This window comes from Sceloporus occidentalis, unplaced genomic scaffold, assembly GCF_023333645.1.
Source record: "Sceloporus occidentalis isolate IW3139 unplaced genomic scaffold, rSceOcc1.0.p SCAF_176, whole genome shotgun sequence".
Classification (NCBI taxonomy): Eukaryota; Metazoa; Chordata; class Lepidosauria; order Squamata; family Phrynosomatidae; genus Sceloporus; species Sceloporus occidentalis.
The window spans coordinates 639,031-660,020 of NW_028317156.1; the positions used below are offsets into that span (position 1 = coordinate 639,031).

Sequence of the window (20,990 nt, forward strand, 5' to 3'; positions counted from 1 at the left end):
CATGAACAACCTTTCCTCGCTATACTCCAGAGTCAGAACGGGGGCTGCAGTGTGATTCTAGAAACAGAAGGCGTACCTCATACCCCTGAACGATGACTCTTGGTTTGAGTCTCCTGAGGCACGCGTTCCATTTGCTAGCAAAGGAGTCATACTTGCTATGTTACCATATTTATCGGCGTATAACCTCTCTTCCGGTTATAGTGAATGCTGCCGATTATCCCAACTTCCCAAGTGTCCGCCTGCTCAGCTATGGCTGAGCTACACCTTCCAAAAGTCAACACAACACCCTTCTATACGAGATCTGTTATTCTGTGATGTAAGCAGAATGCCTCCGCTGTGGCCGTGGCCCGTTTTATGCCAAATTCTGCTAACATTTAATAACCAGCCACAATTGTGACAAAACACATCCAACAATACAACAATAAATGTATTTGATTCCAGAATACAGTTGAATTATGTAAAGACGAATCCCAAGAGGCGGTATGATTTTATTAATACCTCTGGCGGTAAAAACAATATATCGAAAAGGTTACCATAACAACAATAGACAACAATTATATTCTAAGAACATTGTATTCATGTTTGTGCTTAACTTTAGAGAGTATCGGCGTATCAAATGACTCCTTTGATCTTCAGTGTCCAAATTGGGTCTTGATTCCAGGTCTATATAGAAGACTTCAGTATTTTTTTTTTTATTTCATTTCAGTTACAATACTAGACACTAAACTAGTCCTCGCTTCTTGGCACTAAACTAGCCCAAGATGGAAGAGCAGCTTTTTTTTTTTTAATTGATCATGCTTGCAGCTGGGCAGGGTTGGGGTGATAGACTTACAAACTTTTTTTTTTGTGCCTTAATAGTTTTTTTCTCATTTTTTGCGTAGGAAGAGATTATCGAAGCCATCCAGTGAGGGCAGACTTTCATCTTGTAAGTAATAGCAACATATGACTTGTTTTTGTGGAAGTGACAAGATGTGGGTGATCGGTGGCCCGTTGACTATTTAAACTGCTTACCCCACTAAATACCGAAAATATTATCTTCCTGCACTCCAATTAAGTTCAGCCTAACTGTTGATCCAGAAGAAGGCACAAGCACCATCCTTGACGTGACTTGTATAATATCATTTTATTATATATAATATTTCATATTATGAAATATCAGAAATACAGTGCAGACATTGTAAGCTCGCAAAGTCTGATATATGTTTATTTTATGAAATATCCTGACAGGTGTACTTTTTTTATCAGCAAGCACCCCTCCTGTTTTCCATTGGTACATTATATTAGCTAATCCTAGTTTTAAACCCGTAAGGCCCCAGGGCTGTTTTTTTTTACTTTTTTAAATATATATTCTGCTGTCCTTTGTGTTTAGTTTTAATTTTCTATTTTGTCAGGGACAAGAATGGCTTTTTTTTAGATGCCATTTTTTTTTTTTTTTTTGCATGTTAAAGGGCAATAATTACAAGTAGAGGTTTGACATTTCAAAATCTCAAATCCGGTCATATTGCCCCCATGTCCTATTAGGGCCGTCTTTGAAGCCAGCCAATTCAATTTACCCCATCAAACCATATAGTTTGGAAAACTATACACCCTAGGTTATTTAAAATGAATTGTGTTCACACATTCTATGCACCTACTCTGCCACCAGCCTTTGTCAAAGTTTGAGGTGGAAACTTGATTACACAAAAAAATTATTACCGCAAACTTTGAGAAAGGCTGGCAGAAGTATTAGGGCATAAAAAGTGTTAGAAAACCACCATCTTATCGCCCAGAAAATATGTGATTGCAGAAAGAAACACTATTTTATGTTCAGCAGTATCCTCCAAGTTAAACTGTCCCGCAATTCAACTTAATTTATTTCAATTTAACTTATTTTAGGTAAGTATGGAGTGCTGTAGGGCGTTGGAAGGGTATTTTTAATGTTTTCTTTTCGGGCTAAATATGGGAATTTTTTTATTTTTTACAAGCTGCTCAATGTAAAGAGATCCAGTTTGGAGTGACATACCCTGTTAGGGTTTCCCAGGACAGCAAATAGGGGGTTTTCCATATTGGGGGGGGGCTCCACAATAATCAGTCGAATTCTATGGGGAGCCCTTTGATCACGCTGTGCATCCCTGTGTCTTCTTTGTCATACGGCTGCATCGTACCGGCACTCACACTAATGCCAGCCGCTGGCTTACAGTGGCAGGGTACCCGATCATGGTGTCTATAGATCCTGAGAGTCTCTTCCGTCCGCATCAGTGGGATTCCCCAGTGACATAAGTGATGACCTTTCCGGAGGAGATTAGAGTTTTGGCCAAAACCCCATGACGTCAGGGATATATCTTTGCTCCTCAAGGACTATATTTCGTGACCTATCCCCTACGTAACCGGTCCTTAAGGGGTTACGTTTACAAAAGGCAAATTGATCTTTGGAAATCCCTTTTGCAATTTTGTTTAGTGTATGTATATGTGCGTGTATATTTTATATATTTTTTTATTAAGGAAATATGTTGGACCTTTTATTTGTCACCTGGTAGAGTTTTTCTTTAAAGCTACAACCGCATGAAAAACATTTTTTGGGGGGTGAACAGGTGAGCAAGAATCTTTTGCCTGCAAAACAGAAGAAATCACATGTACTACCGGACAATATCTTCTCTGTGGACGGCGACCCGGCTCTCTTTAACACGATAAAGTGTGTGCCGCAGACCACAAGCTGTCATCACTGTGGTTTACATGGTAAGTAATCACAACTGAGCGATGAGCAGCACTCTCTGAAAAACAATGTGATTTGTGAAATGTGCCTTTTTTTTTTTTGTTTGACATCCTTCCTACGTAATTATGTTAGGTGACGTTTCACATACGTTACCATTAGGTCCCTTTCCCCTTATTTATCCTTCAGCGGCACTTACCGCTAGCCCAATGGCTCGCTAAAATATTTGCGGTGCGCTCGGCGTTCCTGAATGTCCCTGTGAAATCCTGATCACCAGATCTTCATGTCATACCTGCTGATGCTTTAGCTCTCGCTCCAGTGCAAGGCGCTGAAGGATTTGTCGGTAATATGGCGGTACGGTTTTATTTACTGTTTTCCCTTTGGGACAGGGTCACGGAGGTGTTCCCAGTGCCGGCAGACATGCTATTGCTCAGTGGAGTGTCAGAGAAAAGACTGGGCTTCTCACTCGGCCATATGCAAACCGACCAGTGTGTAAGTTTCTCTTTTTCTGCGGAAGGGGAATGCAGCCCTTTAGAAGTCTGCGATTGCTAATCTCATCGCAGTTCCCAAGTTCCACCAAGTCGCCAGTGGATCTGTAGCTCATCTGCGTGAGGCTGCTGGTCCAAGTTGTTAAGGAGAGCATCGTCCTATAGCATTTAGATCGGCTGACTTTAGTAAGACAATGGAGCCTCTGTAGAGTGGGTATTGACAGGCCACTTGGAATTACTGCTCATAAATCTGATACTTTACCTTACTAATGAATGAGAAATTAGCAAGTATCCTTTTCCAACTACTGGTTTTGTTTTCAGGAAAAACGAAACCAGCTGCCGAGTTCCTATTGAAGCTGCCGAAAAGAAAGCAAGTCCTTTGGTAAAGATTTCTGAAATGATCCTTGCTGTAAGTATTAAGTAATGAGAGGGCTCTGGGGTTATAGAGGAGCCCAATCATTCCACCTGGAGTGAGAAGTAGAGTTAGGTTCTTGGTTCTCTCCAATGGATTGTAATAATGTAACAAACAGTCGTAGACGGTATGAGTCTAGCTAACCTTAGCTTTTCCCTTTTTTGTTTTTCCTTTTTCATTGGAAAATCTCCCTGAAAGTCATTACGCTTTTTTTTAAATGTCTCAATAAAACACCAGCCTGGTGACTGTTCAGTATTGCATCTTGCCTTATTGCTAAATACGGAAACATCTTTTAGACTGAAGGTAGTCAATGTATGTTGTATTCTCCTATTCTTTCTGCAGGTTGAACCCGCTGTTAGTGATCTCTCAAAGCGTCAGGAAACCGAAAAGAAAATATTTTTATGCGATTTACAAGAGTCGGGAATAAGGAAAGGGACAGAGATTCAGGTGGTGTTCGTTTGCCTGGTTACAGTTTATATATTTCTATTTCATTTCTTACATCTCGTGGGGTTTTGGGGTTTTTTGCTTATCAGATAATGCCAGGGGCAGAGTTGCACGGAAATTGTAACTAAAATTAAGGTTATGTTTGCCCCAGAGGTGCTCTGTAAATGCGGAGACAGAGGGTGCGTTTGGATATTGTGTGGTGAGCAAACCTAAACCTAAAACTTGTAGAAGAAATGCCCAACTGAACTTCAATATTATGGTTTTTTTATAGGGCTTTGTTGTGGAATTCTCAAACCCAAGTTATTTCTTTATACATTCGTATATCGAGAAATCAGTGAAGTCTTTGTTCAAGTTGACAACCACACTACAGGAGATATACTCAAAACCTGAGAACCTAAAGAAGGGCTATACCCCTGTCATAGGGGAAATCTGTGTGGCCAGATATTCCCAAGACCAGGTAAAAAATATATATATTTAGTTGGAAGGAAAACATGTGCTGTCTCCAGGTGAAGCTAAATCATTCCTATCGCAGGGCAAGCATGAGTACAATGTTGCTTTGCATTGTTTGGTCACAAAAGCAGTGTAAAGATATAAAATTTTATTTGTAGCCCACGTTTGTATTTCCCTAAAATACTGTGTGAAAAAAATATGTATATACTGTGTATATATATATAATTTTTAAGCAAGTCTTAAAATTAGCACTATATTTTCAAACAATTCTCGCATGGGGAGTCTACTTTAAAAAAAAAATGTATGATTTGATGGGGTAAATTTAATTGGCCGGGTTCAACAATGTCCCAAATAACACAGGGGGCAGGATGACTACATGTCAAAATTCATATATGTAAAATGCAGAAGTCCCAAATGTTAGCCCCCACACAACCCAACAAACCCATGAGGGGTATCACTGAACTCAGTAGATGTTGCAGAACGCATATTGTTGTGTTGTGTGAAAGTGACAAATACCAGGAGCTGTAAATTCATACCTAAAATACTACTGCAAATTTTGACAGTCTGGTAAAATGTATGCATGGAAAGAGTTAAAATACCAGCATTTAAAATACTCTGGGGTGTCTAGTTTTCAAAAATGTATGTTTTTATTGGACACATTGAATTGGCCAGGATCAAAGATGTACCAAATAGGGCATGGGCAGTGGATCTCCAGATGTCAAAGTCCAACATTGAAAAATGATCATCCACCAAATGTGGCCTTTTTTCCCCCAAACAGCCAGGCAAATTCATACCTGAAGTAAAATGTGTGTGGGGAAAAAAAGAACCTCAAACAAATGACCACAACAAAGGCTGGATGTAGAATTAGTGCATGGAAAGAGTTATAATACTAGCATTTGAAATACACCGGGGTGTCTAGTCTTCAAAAATGTATGGGGTAAATTGCATTGGCCGGCTTCAAAGATACCTGAAATAGCACACGGGAAAAATGGTTTTTAAATAGCATAATGCTACTTATTGCCCCATAATGTGCAGAAAAAACATAAACATAAAACATTGGGTATTTCTAGACTCAGGACAAATAGTAGAATCTAGTTAGCAGGTTTTTTTCTTTAGTTTGTATAGATGAGTAAAAGTTTTTTTAAGAAAAAGTCCTTTTTTCAAAAATGTTTACCATATTTTATTCTTTTTTTTTATCATAGTAAATGATACATCTAAAGCTAGCCCTTCGTGTCCTGAAAAAAATAATATATAACTTGTGTGGGTTCAGTAAACGTGGAAGAACAAAATTACAGCTCAACACGAGCAGCGCAGAAATGTTAAAACAGCCATTGTCACGAAGGGGTTAATGCATCCACAAAAAATGGGCTTCCTTTTGAAACCATAGAAACATGTAAACATCTATACTAAAATAACATTGCTTTTGCAGGTTTGTTTAGGTGTCTTCTGCTGAATAATATCCAAATTAATGTTCAGCAACATTTCCGATAACGGGGATACCCCAAATATTTGTTAGGTTCTAGAGCCGTAACCATCCTTTACATTTTACCCCATGGTGTATTACGTTTAATGTATGATTTTCTTACTGAGAAGGGCCCTCGGTAAAATAAAACTTCCTTATTACATCTGTGTCTGTGTTAGGTCCCTTTTAAGTATTTAAATGTTTTTACCGCATTTTTCTCCCCCCCCCCCCCCAATAAAGCCATTGTGTGATATTTTTTTTATATTTACTGAAAAAGCTCTATATGCTACTATTGGCTGTATAACTTATTTGTTTATTGAAGAGCACATATCACTTTTTTTGTGTGCAAACTTGTTTTTTATGTGATTGAGAGAAACTCAAAAATATTTTGTGGTGGAGAATCAGCGTGGTATAATTCACTTCATATTCACTCATTTGTATAATAAGTGTTAAGAGGTCCCAGTGCTTGTGTCGCGTTCTGAAAGCAGTTGCAATAGAATTAAGAGAGACAGCTGGACATGCTGCTTGTCTACAACCCTTACTCTTCCAGAGCAGACGTGCATGGTGTGAAGAGTGATCAGATGAATTGCAATCAATTGCAATGTCCCTCTTTGCCATTAAAATGAACTTAACCCCCCCCCCAAAAAAACATTTCCACTGCATTTCAGCCCTGCCCCAAAAGGACCAGCTGACATCATGTCAGTGATTCTCTCGTTAACACAGGTGAGAGTGTTGACATGGACAAGGCTGAAGATCACCTGGAGATGCTGATTGATTTTGAACAGGGCTGTCATTTGTCGAATCGTCAAGAGCTTCAAGGAGAGAGGTTCAGTTGTTGTGAAGAATGCTCCAGGGCGCCCAAGAAAGTCCAGCAAGCGCAAGGACCGTCTCCTAAAACTGATTCAGCTTCAGGATCGGGGCACCACCCGTGGAGAGCTTTCTCAGGAATGGCAGAAGGCAGATGTGAGCGCGTCTGCACGCTGCCATCAGTCCTGTTTCATCCCAACAGTAAAGCATCCCGAGACCATTCATGTGTGGGGTTGCTTCTCAGCCAAGAGAGTGAGCTCACTCACAATTTTGCCTAAGAACACAGCCATGAATAAAGAATGGTACTTACACAGCCTTCAAAAGAAACTTCTCCCAACCTTCCAAGAACAGTTTGGCGACGAACAATGCCTTTTCCAGCTTGATGGGAGCACCTTGCCGTAAGGCAAAAGTCATAACTAAGTGGCTCGGGGAACAAATCATCGAAATTGTGGGTCCATGGCCAGGAAACTCCCCAGACCTTAATCCCATTGAGAACTTGGGGTCAATCCTCAAGAGGTGGGTGGACACACAAAAACCCACAAATTCTAACAAACTCCAAGCATTGATTATGCAAGAATGGGCTACCATCAGTCAGAATGTGGCCCAGAAGTTGACAGTGTGTCGGAGACCCGTACTCAGACTGAGTAGATCCGCCGTGGAGATCTTCCTTGCCACTGAAAGCTTAATTGCTTAAGGGATTAACCCTTCATATTCCCCCAAGCACTGGCTGAGACTTAATGTAGGGGTAAAACAGAACTCTCTTTATTGAGGACAGCACACACACATATATATATTCAGCAAACATGATACGATTGAAGGTATAATCCCCTCAACCACCAGACAGCCTGGCGCCACCATACATTTCTACGGCCAGCAATGCCCACCCAACAAAGAGTCACTATTTCGGGGTGATCCCGAGGGAGCGGTGCCAATGGAGAGCTCAGGGTCTAAAGATGTTACGATCCAAAAAGCAGCGTGATCAGGGAACAGTCCGCACGGTACCCGGGCCAGAGTTCCATAGCCACGGCTGGGTAAACCCCGGTCCTAGAAATTGATAATAAAACTAAGGTTCCCAACGGGCGCCCTCGCTGTAACCACCGCTGAGCGTGTTGTGTTGCCCACCACGTGCTTAATGTACCCTCAAAAGAGCGACACTGTTCCAATTGTTGGGGGGCATCGTCATGCTTCCTAGCCGCCACACAGTTCCATGAATTTGCGGTTAGGTCCCGGGCAGGCGCCAAGCAGGGGGAAGGTGGGATCCGACCAACACTAGGGGTGTACAGGGTCCGTGAGCCTTTGATCCTTGGGCAAACCACAGGGATGGGGCCAAAATAACGTAAGGGATAAAGAGATGGGCTGTCAGAGGTTTTAAAAAAAGGTCAACACTGCAAATATTGACTCTGCATAAACAATGTAATTGTCAATAAAAGCCTTTGACCCTTATGAAATGCTTGTAATTATACCTCAGTATGCCATAGTAAAATCTGACAAAAATATCTAAGAACACTGAAGCAGCAAACTTGGTGAAGACCAAAACTTTTGGCCACCACTGTGCTTCTCGCTATACCTGAAATTGGTTTTGTTGCTTATGATCACCATCAGAGGGCCTCCATGTTATCTCTGAAATCTCCAGATACACTTAGAATAATAACTAAACCTATTTACTCGCGGTGCCCAACGCCTGGCTGGCTTCAGTCAAGTAACTCTTTCCTAATTTAAGAAAGGCCTCATACTTGTTGTCAAGTGGAGTCTCACACAAGACCATCCTTACCTGTGGCAGAGAAGAGGGAGGTATCTGTAAATCTCCAGAATATCTCAAACTCCACTCGCTAGAAGCTGACCTTTGGACCGATGCAGCCTGGCGGTGCTGTTTTTAATGGCTAAAAAACCATGTGCTTATTTTTTTTATTTTTATTTTTTTACTGGGTAAAATTGCCTGCTAAAATTTGGAACGTTGTCTACAACGCTAGGGAAGGGCAGTAAATATGTCTGTGGTCAGTACCTGGCTAAGTATTGATGACGACTGTTCTTTGATCAGAGGTCTCATCACACCCACTGTCCTTGGTGCTTTTTAAGTACACATGAATTACCCTGGGATCTCCACACTTAAATGTCTAAATCCACAGTTATTTGTTTCTAAGTAACTTCTCTGATCCCGTAAACCCTTTTTATATTGATCGTAGTTCTGCACAGTGAATCCAGGATATCTCTGTGTTTCACGAAGCCTCTGTCTCCCCTCGTTGTTTCTATTACAGCAGTGGTACAGGGTGCTGGTGCAGAACGTTGATGCCGCCACGAGAAAAGCGCATGTCCTGTACATCGACTTCGGGAATCAGGAGGCGCTGACGCTCGACAACTTGCAAAACATGCATCAAGACCTGGAGCTGCTTTCACCGCTCGTAAGTCCGGCTTCCAGAAACCTTCTGTTCTGGGGCTTATCTCCTAAAGAGTGAATGGAAAGATCCATTTTACCGGTGGCCTGGCACTAGGTTTTTGTAATTATTCCATACTGCTTGTCATTTTAATGTTTAGTGAATGTGTAATTATGGAAATACAGGGAAGGACCATGATGAGCTGGAGAAGCTGCTTACATATCATTTTTATACTGCTACTTACCATGCAAACAGAAATACTGTGATTTTCCCCAGGCGATGAAGTGTTTCTTGGTCTCCGTCGCTCCCCCTCTGAGCGGGTGGTCCCCAGACTGCATTGCAGAATCCCGGAAACTGATGGATCAGCAGAAAGTTTCCGTTGGCATTGTTGAGGTGCTGCGCGAAGAGGTGCCCTGTTACGCCGTGGATGTATGTGTGCAAGCCTCAGGTGTGTAGGCTGGAAAAGATTCTGTTTCCGACGTGGAGCTTTGTCTCTTGGCGTTCTTATTCTCTCAGATTGGTGCCTCTCTGAGTGATACGTTTACTGTGCGCGCAGGGATACACGTGGCCAAACTACTTCTGGAGAAAGGATTTGCTTCCGCTCATGACGGAGGACGTATCTTAAAAGAAAAGAACTCTGAGATTGGTAAGAGGGACGTTTCTATGCCGTGTTGCCTTTGCATTGTCCTCTTGACATTCTAAATGCGTTTCTTGGTACCTTTCTGTAAATATTAACCCCTTAATGACAGTGTTAGGGATATTAATGAGACAAAATAGGCAAAACCAATATTTCGTCACACACACAAAATAACGACGCTACCAAACATTGCAGTACCACATCCACAATATTAATATAAGGAGATACCCTATATTTTATCTCCGATCCTAAATTCTTTCAGATCGCCGAAAATTATAATTCAAATCCGATATATATCACCAAGAAAGTCAATCCAAAATATTTATTTATTGTGAATACAATTTATAAAATCTATGTATGAGTCACACAGTGCATAATATAAAACACAACATTCTTAAAACATGTCAAAATTGAATCAATTCAAATACAATATATTATCGATAGTTATCAATATGAATTAGTACTACATGAGTCTAACACACAATTAATTTCCAGTCCACTCAGCAACCAAAAATTGATAATAATCAGGGCAGTAATAAAGATATTACTATCTCTCTTATATTAGTTTAACTAATATGACAAATTAAAAAGTAATTTAATAATGTCTACGAGTATTAGTGAAATTCCTAATAGATGCAAATGATGTCAAACTTCATCTACAGGTAAAAATACCTTTTCATTATTGTTATTATCACGGGTTATAAGCTGCAGTCTCACAAGCCGACATATACAATAATGCAATATATTATTTCCCAGAAACAGGGAATTCTATATGAAGAAGACAAAATTCATCTCTATTCAGAATAATAAAACAATTATATTTACCACCACTTGTTGCTGTTGTCCAACTGGTCCTTGTAGAAGTTAATCCAGGTTCAGTGGCAAGAAATAAAGTGGGAAAGAATATAACTTTCTAAAAGTTATATAGGTTAGGACTCCAAGTAACTCTAAGAGTGAAATATGGTGCCAGGATCTTTAGATTCCAATTCTCTGGGGTAAATTTGGTGAATCAGTCCGTCCTTTTCCTTTTTCTTTTTTTTTTTTTTTAATTATCCAAGACATAAGCTTAAAAACAGATATTATCATAGCCTCCACCTCTTGATTGGAATTCTCCAATCATAACGGTGGGTTTTACCCATTAAAATTAGGATTTCTACTCATATTTACACCGTTGTAATTTCTTAATTTACCTGTGAGAGACGCTCTGGTCTCAGAATTAACTTAAAACCATTACATATGTGTTTGGAATTTATCCTTGGTCACCCTAATCGCCAGGTGTTACCTCCTAGATAATAACTCAGGCCTTGGTAGTCTTACCATGTATCCCCCATTCCAAGTTAAATTTCTAAAGATATGCAGCGTCTACTCCTTAACTTTCTCATGGAAGATAACATTAATTGTATCATACATACTGAAACATCTATATACATGAATACTTCTTTGTTCTCTATTATAGAGGGAACAAACACAAAAAGAAATCATCACTACATAATTAAGTAAAATAAAATGGTTCTGACTCCATTTTGTGTTCATGTAAAGTACAGAATATATGGAATACATGTTTTCTATGATAAAATATCTGACAAAAGCCCGTACACGTACGGGCTCAAAATGCATACAAACTGAACCTTTGAGTGGCAGAGATCAGGCCAAATCTCCCTCGCCCCTGGAGACCTCCTTTTATTTAACCCCTTAATGACAATTGCCGGTTCTGGCACGTCACGCACTAACATCCGGTTAGTGACAATTGACGTGCCAGGGCCGTCATGGCTTTAAACCCGAACGGTGTTGCTATAATGCCTCGATGTTGAGGAATTCAGCAACACTGAGATCGGCATCGGGGGCCGTGTCTGGCCCCTCCGCAGTGTGTCAACGTCGGACAGACGCCCCTTCTAAATCCAGATTTATTTCATGTATATGTAGCATTACACGTGCATGATTTATGGAGATCTTGCATTTGCTCCGTGTTTTTATTTCATTATCTATATCTAAGGCATTACAGCAACGCCGTCATTGGTCGTTACCTGGCCGTTTGTGTCATTGGGCGTTAAGGGGTTAACCTTTTTAGCTTTGTTTTTTTTCGACAGGTCCTTTGCCAGTAACGGCCATTGACAAGGCAGCAAGAAAAAAGGAGCTGTCTGATGCTCCCGAATCTCCGCCACGGATCCACGTCTTAAGCGGGACTGCGGTTTCTGTAGGTGACATTTTCAGTGCCGTCATCACAGAAATAAAGCACCCCGAGGAATTTTATTGCCAGCAACTACAGAACACAGGTATGTTTTTCCCATTATGAGCCCATTATGAGGGCTGACTAAGATCCAGATCCCCGCAGCGAGGCGCACAGACATCCTCCGCTACTGCCGGCACTTCCGCCGGGGGTCCTATGATGGAGCGCCGGCGTCACGTGACCTCCCTGTGCTCAGTCATAGAAGCCCCAGTGGAAGTGCCAGCAGCAGCAGCGGAGGTTGTCTGCTCACATCGCACAGACCTCCAACTGGCTCCACTAGACACCAATGAATCTGAAGTGCGGGGGACAATTCTAGGGAAGCACTGGTAAGTCGGGGGAGGGTAAGCATGGCAAATGAGGGGTTAAAAGGAATGTCAGGGAGGCAGAGTGGAACATAGGGGGTATAAGGCATATCTGGGGGCAGAGTAGCAAATAGGGGTTCAAGAGGCATATCAGGAGGTATAAGGCATATCTGGGGGCAGATGTGCATAACTGTGGGGCAGGTTGGCAAATAAAAACAAAAAAAGCATTTTTCTCAATCATAGTTTTTATTAAATATGAAAAAAATAGTTTATATGTGTATTAATATTTACTAGTGAAATTTGGGGGGGTCGTCTTATAATCGAGCAAATACGGTAAATATAAATATGTTTATATAGTAGCATTTTCTGTTTGTTCTCTAATTTGACGTAAACTTGATGCATTCAGAGGAACTTTTCAAGCTGATGGAGTTGATGAGTAAACATTTCGCCGCAGTGCCGCCCGTTCCCAGCTTCACGCCTGCTGTTGGCCAGGTCTGCAGCGCCCAGTGTGCAGGTAAATAAACCTTTTGGTGGTTTGTCGTTCCCGCAGCCTCACATGGCGGACAGTATCATGTAGCACAGCGAGATAAAATGGAACCCAACGTTTTCAAACCATCCTATGGGTTTAAAAAATTAAAAAAAAATCAGCACAAGTAGGACTAAAGCCAATGTAAAAAATATATTAAATTGCCCTGATTTGGAAACTACCCTATAGGCCAATGATTTTCAGCAATTTTGTCCTTTATTGAGCAAATATTACAGGTTGCACATCACTTTTAAAACTTTTTAAATGATCTCTCAAAGCCCCATGATATAAAAGATACGTTGTCAAGAACCATTTTTTTCTTGACATATCCCCTACGTCACCAGTCGCGAAGAGTTAAAAAAAAAACCTAGAAGAGCCACGGGCTCCGTCATCCAATAATCTGTGAATTCCTTGAGGGTTATATCCTCAGGAATTTGGAGTATCGGGACATTTATTCATTATTCGGGTGTTTTTACGTGTTAGATTATTGCCTGAAAGACCAGGTTTTTTAGTCATATATTGTATCTGTCGGAGAGGAGGGTGCAAAAGTAACAAACATGGGGTGATGGGTCTGCTAGGAAACAGGTGTACCCGAGCAAGACATCTCTGAGGGTTCTGAGTGCTTATTGGAGGACAGGCAAAGTACGAGGGACAGTAAAAAACTTTCCGCACTTTTTATATTTTCGTTGGAAACGGTGAAGGTGGAAGGAGTAGCGATTTGGTTGTGTCTGGGGCGAAGATGGCTGCAAAACTTATAAATTTCACCAAAGAGGAGCAGCGTTCTGTCATAAGCTCTTTGTGGGCAGAAGGGGTACCGGAAGCACAAATTCATCTTCGCATTTGTGTGCTGAGTTGATGAGGTTGCAGAAAATGTGAGTGTGAGTGAGTCGCTGGGGATGAAACGCGGGTTCACCGATACGAGCCCTGAAAGTAAGCAGCGGAGTGTGCAGTGGCTACGCGTTCAACCAAAAACATTTTTTGCTGACGGCATTAAAACATTGGGGAAATTGCATCACAAAGGTGACTGTAGTAAAAAAAAAAAAAGTATGGCGACTTTTTGAACGTCCCTCATATTTCATGTTTGGGAGGACGTCGATCGCTTATTCGTTTGATTTTGCAGAGGACAGGTGCTGGTATCGAGCTAAAATCCTAGATAAGAGGTCACAGGAGGCTTTACTGGTCGAGTACATTGATTTTGGAAACGTGGAAGTGTTGCCCCTGTCGAGCCTACGACCCATTCAGAGCAATATGTTGGAATTGCCGTCACAAGCCATAAAGTGCAGCTTGGCAGGTTGGGACTCTTTCTTACACTACGCACGGCCGTGTTCATAAAAGAAAGTCGTAGTAATAATTTTTTTTTGTAAATCCGGCTCGTTATGTGTGCAGGTGTGCCGCGATTTAAGAGATGGACTAGAGAAACATATGCTGCGGTAGCGTCTTTGGTGGCCAACGACGTTGTGACAGTTGAGGTGGTCGGGCAGACGAAAACGTCTTTCGTAGTGGAAGTGGCTGACAAGCGCCCGACTGGTGGGGCACTCAAAACGGAGACCAGCCACGATACGCCTACCGGCAAAGGGCAAAGTTGCGGTAAGTTACCTGCAGGGCGATACGCCAACGAAGTGTTAATGTACAAACTTGTTGTTTTTCTCCCAGCTGAGCTGCAGCTTTGTCAAACAATCAAACAAGAGGGAAAATTGTGTTAAATTTTGGTTAACAGTTCTCTTATTACTTTATACAAATACATTCTCCCCCTCGAAGAATCTCAGGTACTGCAAGTATTGCCTAGTGTTGTGTACGTGGTTAATCAGAGGCCTTTTATTGGTACTTTAACACCTTGATGACAATTGCCGGTCCGGGCACGTCATGCACAAACATGCAGTTGGTGACAATTGACGTGCCAGGACCGCCATGGCTTTGAACTGATTCAGGAAGCGATCTACATCACAGATCGACAGTAGGGGCCGTATCTGGCCCCTCCCCATTTTAAGTGTTTAGGTGTCACTGAAATGCCTCGATAGCGACTTGCAAGAGTGGCGGCACATCCTTAAAAAAAGAAATAAAATAAAGAAGTTGAAAAAGTTTCTAAGAGGGTCTCTCCATTTCACCATCAGGGGAACCTTCCAGTTCCAAAAAAAAACCCTTTTCTTTTACTATGTATGTTTTAGTAGACTTGCTTTCTTAATAAAGTGTATTTGTTACAGGGGTGAAAGCGACAGGAGAAAAGTGGGGGAATAAAGCCCCGCAGATCTTGGTTGCGGGGACAAAGCTACAGGCAAAAGCTGTTAGTACGAGCGAGGATGGCTACTCTGTCGAAATAATGGAGAGCGAGAGCTCCAGGCTGGTCAGCGACAAACTTATTGCCCAGCGTGAGGCTCGTTCCGAGGATAACAGGGGAAACATATCAGCAGGGAGTATCGGCCAACCGGCAGTCCAGATACCGTGCAAGACTAGCTCCTCTGCCAAAGCTGTCGCTCTGGTAACTAATAATAATGCGAGAAGTCCGCGGGCTATGGTCAGAGACCCATCGGGTAGTAGAGAATCTTCTTCAAAGGATCGAGTGTCTGGTACAAGTCATTCACTTAGCGATGACTCCCTGAGTAAGTTAAACAAAGCTGTACTTTGTCAGAAGAAATGCCCATGGTCTTAGGCCATCACTTGTACACGGCCCATTGGCTTGCAATTTGCCAGACTATATTCTTTTTTTTGTTTTACTTTAGAATCTTGCATCCCTTGCCAGTGGAAATCTGTAGAATTGCCACTTAATGAGCCCATAGAATCGCACGTACTGAGCGTGATCAGTCCCGACCTGTTCTACGCCTTTCCAAAAGAAAACAGAGGTGAGGGGGCTGCGCTTGCTTGACTGTTCAGCCTCAAATCACCATTGCAATAATGGTTAAAAATTGGTTTTGGTTATTGAATATTTCCTAATGGGCAGCCATGGATGGTGAATGTGGCAAACTCCTAATGTAAAGTGTTTACCTCTTTAGTTGACATACAGAAGTTGACACAGGTGATGGTGGGTATTGCCGTGTATTGCAAAGCGGAGAAGACAAAGTTGAGCTACAGACCGTCAGTGGGGGATATGTGCTGTGCCAAATATACAGGTTAGTAGAGAACCTACCATGCAGCGTATGCGTTTTACTTAGGCTCTTAAAGACCCGGTAAAGTAAGTCATAATGTGATTTTGGATAACTTGGGGATACACAGTTCCCTCTTCTCTGGATGGCAGAACGATACACGGCTATGCGTTTCGCGGTCTGACTGGTGACACGGTTCCATGTTTTCTATCCAGTCAGTTTTAATGACCTTGTGCCTCATTCGGTGCTACCATGCTACTAATAAGCCATACTTTATCATTTAATTCAAACCGCGCTTAACCGCTTTAGTCCCCTATAGACATACCTGTACGTCCCCAAAAAAATGCATTGAGTAAAGCCCTTTACGACGTACATGTACGTCCTGACTTTCTTGCAGCGGCAGGGACTCATCCCTACACAGGAGATCAAGCGGGTCTATGGAGGCTTGCGTGGAGAGTACAGTGTGATTGGTGCAGGTAGGAGAGTGAGAAATCGTGTTTCTCGCTCTTCTCACAAGCTGAAAAACTAAACAAAAAAAAGGCAATGGGCGGTCCCCTAAACCCATTGAAAACAATGCATTTTGAGCCCGTACATGTACGTGCTTTGTCATTAAGGGGTTAAATAATACAATAAATAATAATAAAAAATAAACAATAAAGTTAGCTAAGTAATTTAATTGCGACATCGCTGGCATAACTAACATGTTCAAGAGGGACCTCAAAACCAAACTGTGGGGTATTTCCGTAATCGGGAGATGCAGCTAAACAATTTTGTCTGGGTTTCTCTGCCGTAACACATATCCTGTGCAAAAAAATCTAAGCAACGCAGAGGTGTTGGTGAAGAAAAGCAAAGGAAATAATTTCTGCGGCCAAATAGCTGCATGAAGAATGCCCAAATACCCCTGATACGATAGTCTGGGTTGTCTGCTTTACAGAAATATATACTTTGTGGGTATTTTTGGTTTATTTGTTAAAAATTAGAGTTGGAATCCCATCATACCTAATGGAGAAATTCTATGAATACGCCAAAAACGACCCCCCATAAGCCTTTTGTTCACTCCTATAGGAGGGATCATAGAGACTCCTTCCTGCAGTCACAAGCGTACCGGAGATTGGGCAGCTTCAGGGAACAATCGTGCAGTGTTAACCCCTTCAATGCCGCAGTGCATATGGGCTATTCCTGTACTCGGGGGGTGTTTCTCAATACAAATCACAAATACTGAAATACTGTGTTTGGATAGAATGGGTTTGTTAAAAATGGAAAAAAATGAAATTTTACTGCAATGTTTAGGACAGACTGGCACTAAAATGATTAAATCAAAAGTGTTAAAATGCCATCTTTCAAAAAATGTATACTTTTTGTTTAGCAGTTTTTCTTTTTCTGGCGGCTATTGAGGAGCAACTCCCAGCATACCACATTTAAAAAAAAATCTTTTTTAGAAACCGTGATGCGCGTCATTCATATTTAACCCTGTAAGTGCCAAAATAAATGAAAATACCAGGCATTTGAAGTGTTTCCGAAAACCGGACAAATACCCAAATACACTTTTGGAGTTTTTTTTCCAATTGCACTGGTTATTATAGGTGAAACTGAAAATATTTCCTTTTATTCCCTAATTTTCCCCACATTTTTAGATATTTTTCATACTAAATGATGGTTTATATATATAATTATTATTTCAAAAGAATACACTACTTGTGCTGAAAAAAAAAATATATGTTTTTTTTTGGGGGGGGGCGCTAAATGAGAGAACTTACAGTTTAGTGCAAACATGGTAAAAAAAAAACCCTGTCCTGAAGGGGTTAATGGAACAAGAACCCAAACACAATATTTCTCAAACTAGGTTTTAATACCTAAAAAAGATTAAGTAAATATTAATTCACATAATCTATTTTTTCAAATTTAATAAAAACTGTGATTGAGACAAGGCTGACCCCCAGGCTTGCCTCTCTGACCCTCAGATATGCCACTGTGCCCCTTGATATGCCTTATACCTCCCCAGATATGCCTTATACCCCCTGGTATGTCACTCTGCCCCCCTGATATGCCTTATATACCCATATGTCACTCTGACCCCCAGATATGCCTTATACTTCCCGATATGCCACTCTGCCCCCCCCCCCCCCCGATTCACTCTGCGCCCTCCCCCCACTTGCTCCAGTCTCCCTGGCAATCGGTGAATGTCTGTGCGATGCGCGTAGACAAACCTCTGCTGTTGGCCGGCACTTTCGCTGGAGCTTCTTTGACTGAGCACCAGAAGGTCATGTGACGCTGGCGCTCCATCATAGAAGCCCCAGCAGAAGTGGAGGACGGTAGCGGAGGATGTCTGCGCGCATCGCACAGGCGCCCACCGGCTGCCAGAGAGGAGGATCCGGGTCCCCTGCAGCGCTGAGGGGGATCTTGGTGTTACAGTCCGACCTCTGAGGTCGGATTATAAAACGAGGGATAACTTGAGAGCATTTCCTCTGAAAAAAACATTCTTATATTTTATGAAGTTGATTCAACTAATCAAAATTGGTTCTTGTGACCGTAGTCCTCAAGTGTCAAAAAGCCTGATGGGGGTTAAAGAGAACTAGTTGAGGAAACCCATATAGCCTAGAAACGTTTGATCCCCAGAATGTTTGAGGTTCCCCAAATGTTCTCTGTACTGTTTCACCAGATGATGGCTACTGGTACCGAGCGATCGTGTTGGACACCTCTTTGTCTACTGCTAAAGTTGCTTATGCGGACTATGGGAACACCGAGGATCTGCCCTTCTCGTCCCTTCTCCCCATTACCGAGAATTTCCTGGACCCCCCTGTACAGATTGTAAAATGTGCTCTGGCAGGTAAGTGATTTTATTACGTTTGCTATCATTTTGTATTTCTTTAGTAACCTGATCAGATCTTGTGACTATGGGTTTTAATATTTTTTGGGTGAGATTTTACTCCTTGTTTTATAATACTTATACCCCCCCCATCTGTCTATGATGTAATAAATAAGAAAAACGCTCAAAAAATACCTTTTTATCCTCTGTTGAATATCGACATGTTTGTTTTGGTCACCTCCTGTGAGATTAACCCCATATTAACAACCTTTTAATCTCTTGAGGTGCCAGGGGCAGGGGCATAATTCCCCTTTTCTGTATGTGACGAACCCACACAGATTAAACATCATTTTGTTCAGAAGTAGGGCCTTCTTTCTTACAGGAATACATAAAACATATTTATTACCGATAAAAAACAAAATAGAAAAAGAATCACATTTTTACAATTTTGCTTACATTTTCTTGATATCCCTTTTGGGGGATCCTCTCCTCCTCCAGATGTGTTTGTGCTGATCACAATGCAAGCAGGGCTCCACCATATCCCCTCCTTCAGGCAGCAAGGGGTGCGATGGGAGAGCCAAGCAAGATCGAGAAAGAGGTTCTCCTGTCCTCACGTGAACTTCCAGTGCGATCGGGCATTCCTTGAGTAACGGTGTACTAGCGCGTAACGGTGTACTGGCGCATAACGGAGCGCTGTGACACACGGGCTGATAGCTGTCATGTCCGATCTCTGATCAGGCTGTACCTGTACTTCCTAATGTGCTTCTTGCCACAAGTTTTAAGGACTTACAGATACATGCTAAGGAGACGGAAGGAGTTACGGTCTAAAACCGGTTTTGTAGCAGATGCAAGGGGCCTGCTTAACATATGACTTTGTTTGCAGGCTTAATACCGCTCTCAGAGGAGTGGTCACCGGCAGCTACCAAACTGCTAAGATTGCTATTTCAGGAGGAGAATATCACCTTGACGGCACTGTCCGTGAATGGGGGAATCTATTCTGTGTCTGTGCAAAAGCGTCAGGAGACCGGCGTGGACTCTCGCTCTACAGGAGGTCACTGTAAAGGTACGTACTGGGCTCGTGGCTTCGTGCTGGTACCGGTTGCAGCTCTGCGAGACGCGGCCTTTAAAGTCTTTCCGATGATGGACGGAGTACAGCGTCACAAAATTCTGGCAGGTGACATAGTGCTCCATGCACTGCCTACACCTTCTGGCACTTGACCCAAAACCCTGCCCGGCGACCAGCTTGGTGTCCTTTCACTAACTGGTGTCAAGGTCTATAGCCAAAAAAAAAAATAAAAAAAACCCGTAATGGGATCTTTAGTTGGCTGTACTCTGCTATTCTAGAGATTCTATGTCCCTAAACAAATATATATATATATACCGTATTTGCTCGATTATAAGACAAGGTTTTTTCCAGAGCAAACGCTCTGAAAAATACCCCTCGTCTTATAATCGGGGTCGTCTTATAATCAGACCTCAAATAGGTCTGACTATGAGACTAAGATCCCCCGCAGCGCTGCAGGGGACCTGGATCCTCCTGTGTTATGCCGCCCCCCCAACTTACCGGTGCATCTGAGTCCCCGGTGCTTAGTCTGGGCCCCCGGTGCTTAGTCCGGGCAGCATGTAGAGCTCTACGCTATTCGCAAGTGGCAAGCCTGGGGGCAGATGTGCATAACTGGGGGGGCAGGTTGAAAAAAAAAGGGAATAAAAACAAAATATTTTCATAGCTTTTATTAACAAACAATTGTTCACATAGTTTACATGAATTAACATTTACTGGTAAAACTTTTTTCCTATAGGCTCGTCTTATATTCAGGCTTTTTTCTTTTTTTCATAAATTAATATTCAGATTTTGGGGGGTCGTCTTATAATCAAGCAAATACAGTATATAAAAATCCAGAAAAAAACACTTTTCCTTATTACAAAAAAAAAAAAATGGCCCCAAAGGTTCGTCAACACATTCCTGGCCTATGCATGTGGGTGATTGTTGTAGACAAATTGGTGTTTGTATATCTTGGGCAACAAAACCAAAGCAGCATTAAGAGTGTTTACATAAAAAATCATTAAATGTGTTTTTTTTTTTGTTTAATTTGTGTGCGTATTCCGAGTGATGGAGATGACAGCAGAAATTCTGTGCTCTGCAACTGTAAAAATGCCTTCGACGTGATGGAGTTTAAGAGTGCATTAAAGTCAAGTATTCGCTCAAAGCGTTCATGAAGTTATATTTAAAAAGAAAAAAAAAAAAACATAAAAAATAGAGGTTTGTATTTAAGAGGAGCTGGAGGCCAAAC

General features: G+C 41.8%; 1 protein-coding gene across 1 annotated transcript; it reads left to right on the forward strand.

Moving 5' to 3' along the window:
• The first annotated feature begins 3,037 nt into the window (after positions 1-3,037).
• LOC149278961 (tudor domain-containing protein 1-like) lies at positions 3,038-16,077 on the forward strand. Its single transcript, XM_089501579.1, has 11 exons — positions 3,038-3,043; positions 9,008-9,151; positions 9,401-9,553; positions 9,641-9,770; positions 11,849-12,034; positions 12,697-12,804; positions 14,203-14,403; positions 15,018-15,182; positions 15,534-15,653; positions 15,804-15,920; positions 16,046-16,077. Exons 1-11 carry the CDS (start codon positions 3,038-3,040, stop codon positions 16,075-16,077), a joined length of 1,362 nt encoding a protein of 453 aa, XP_089357705.1.
• Positions 16,078-20,990: the final 4,913 nt, after the last annotated feature.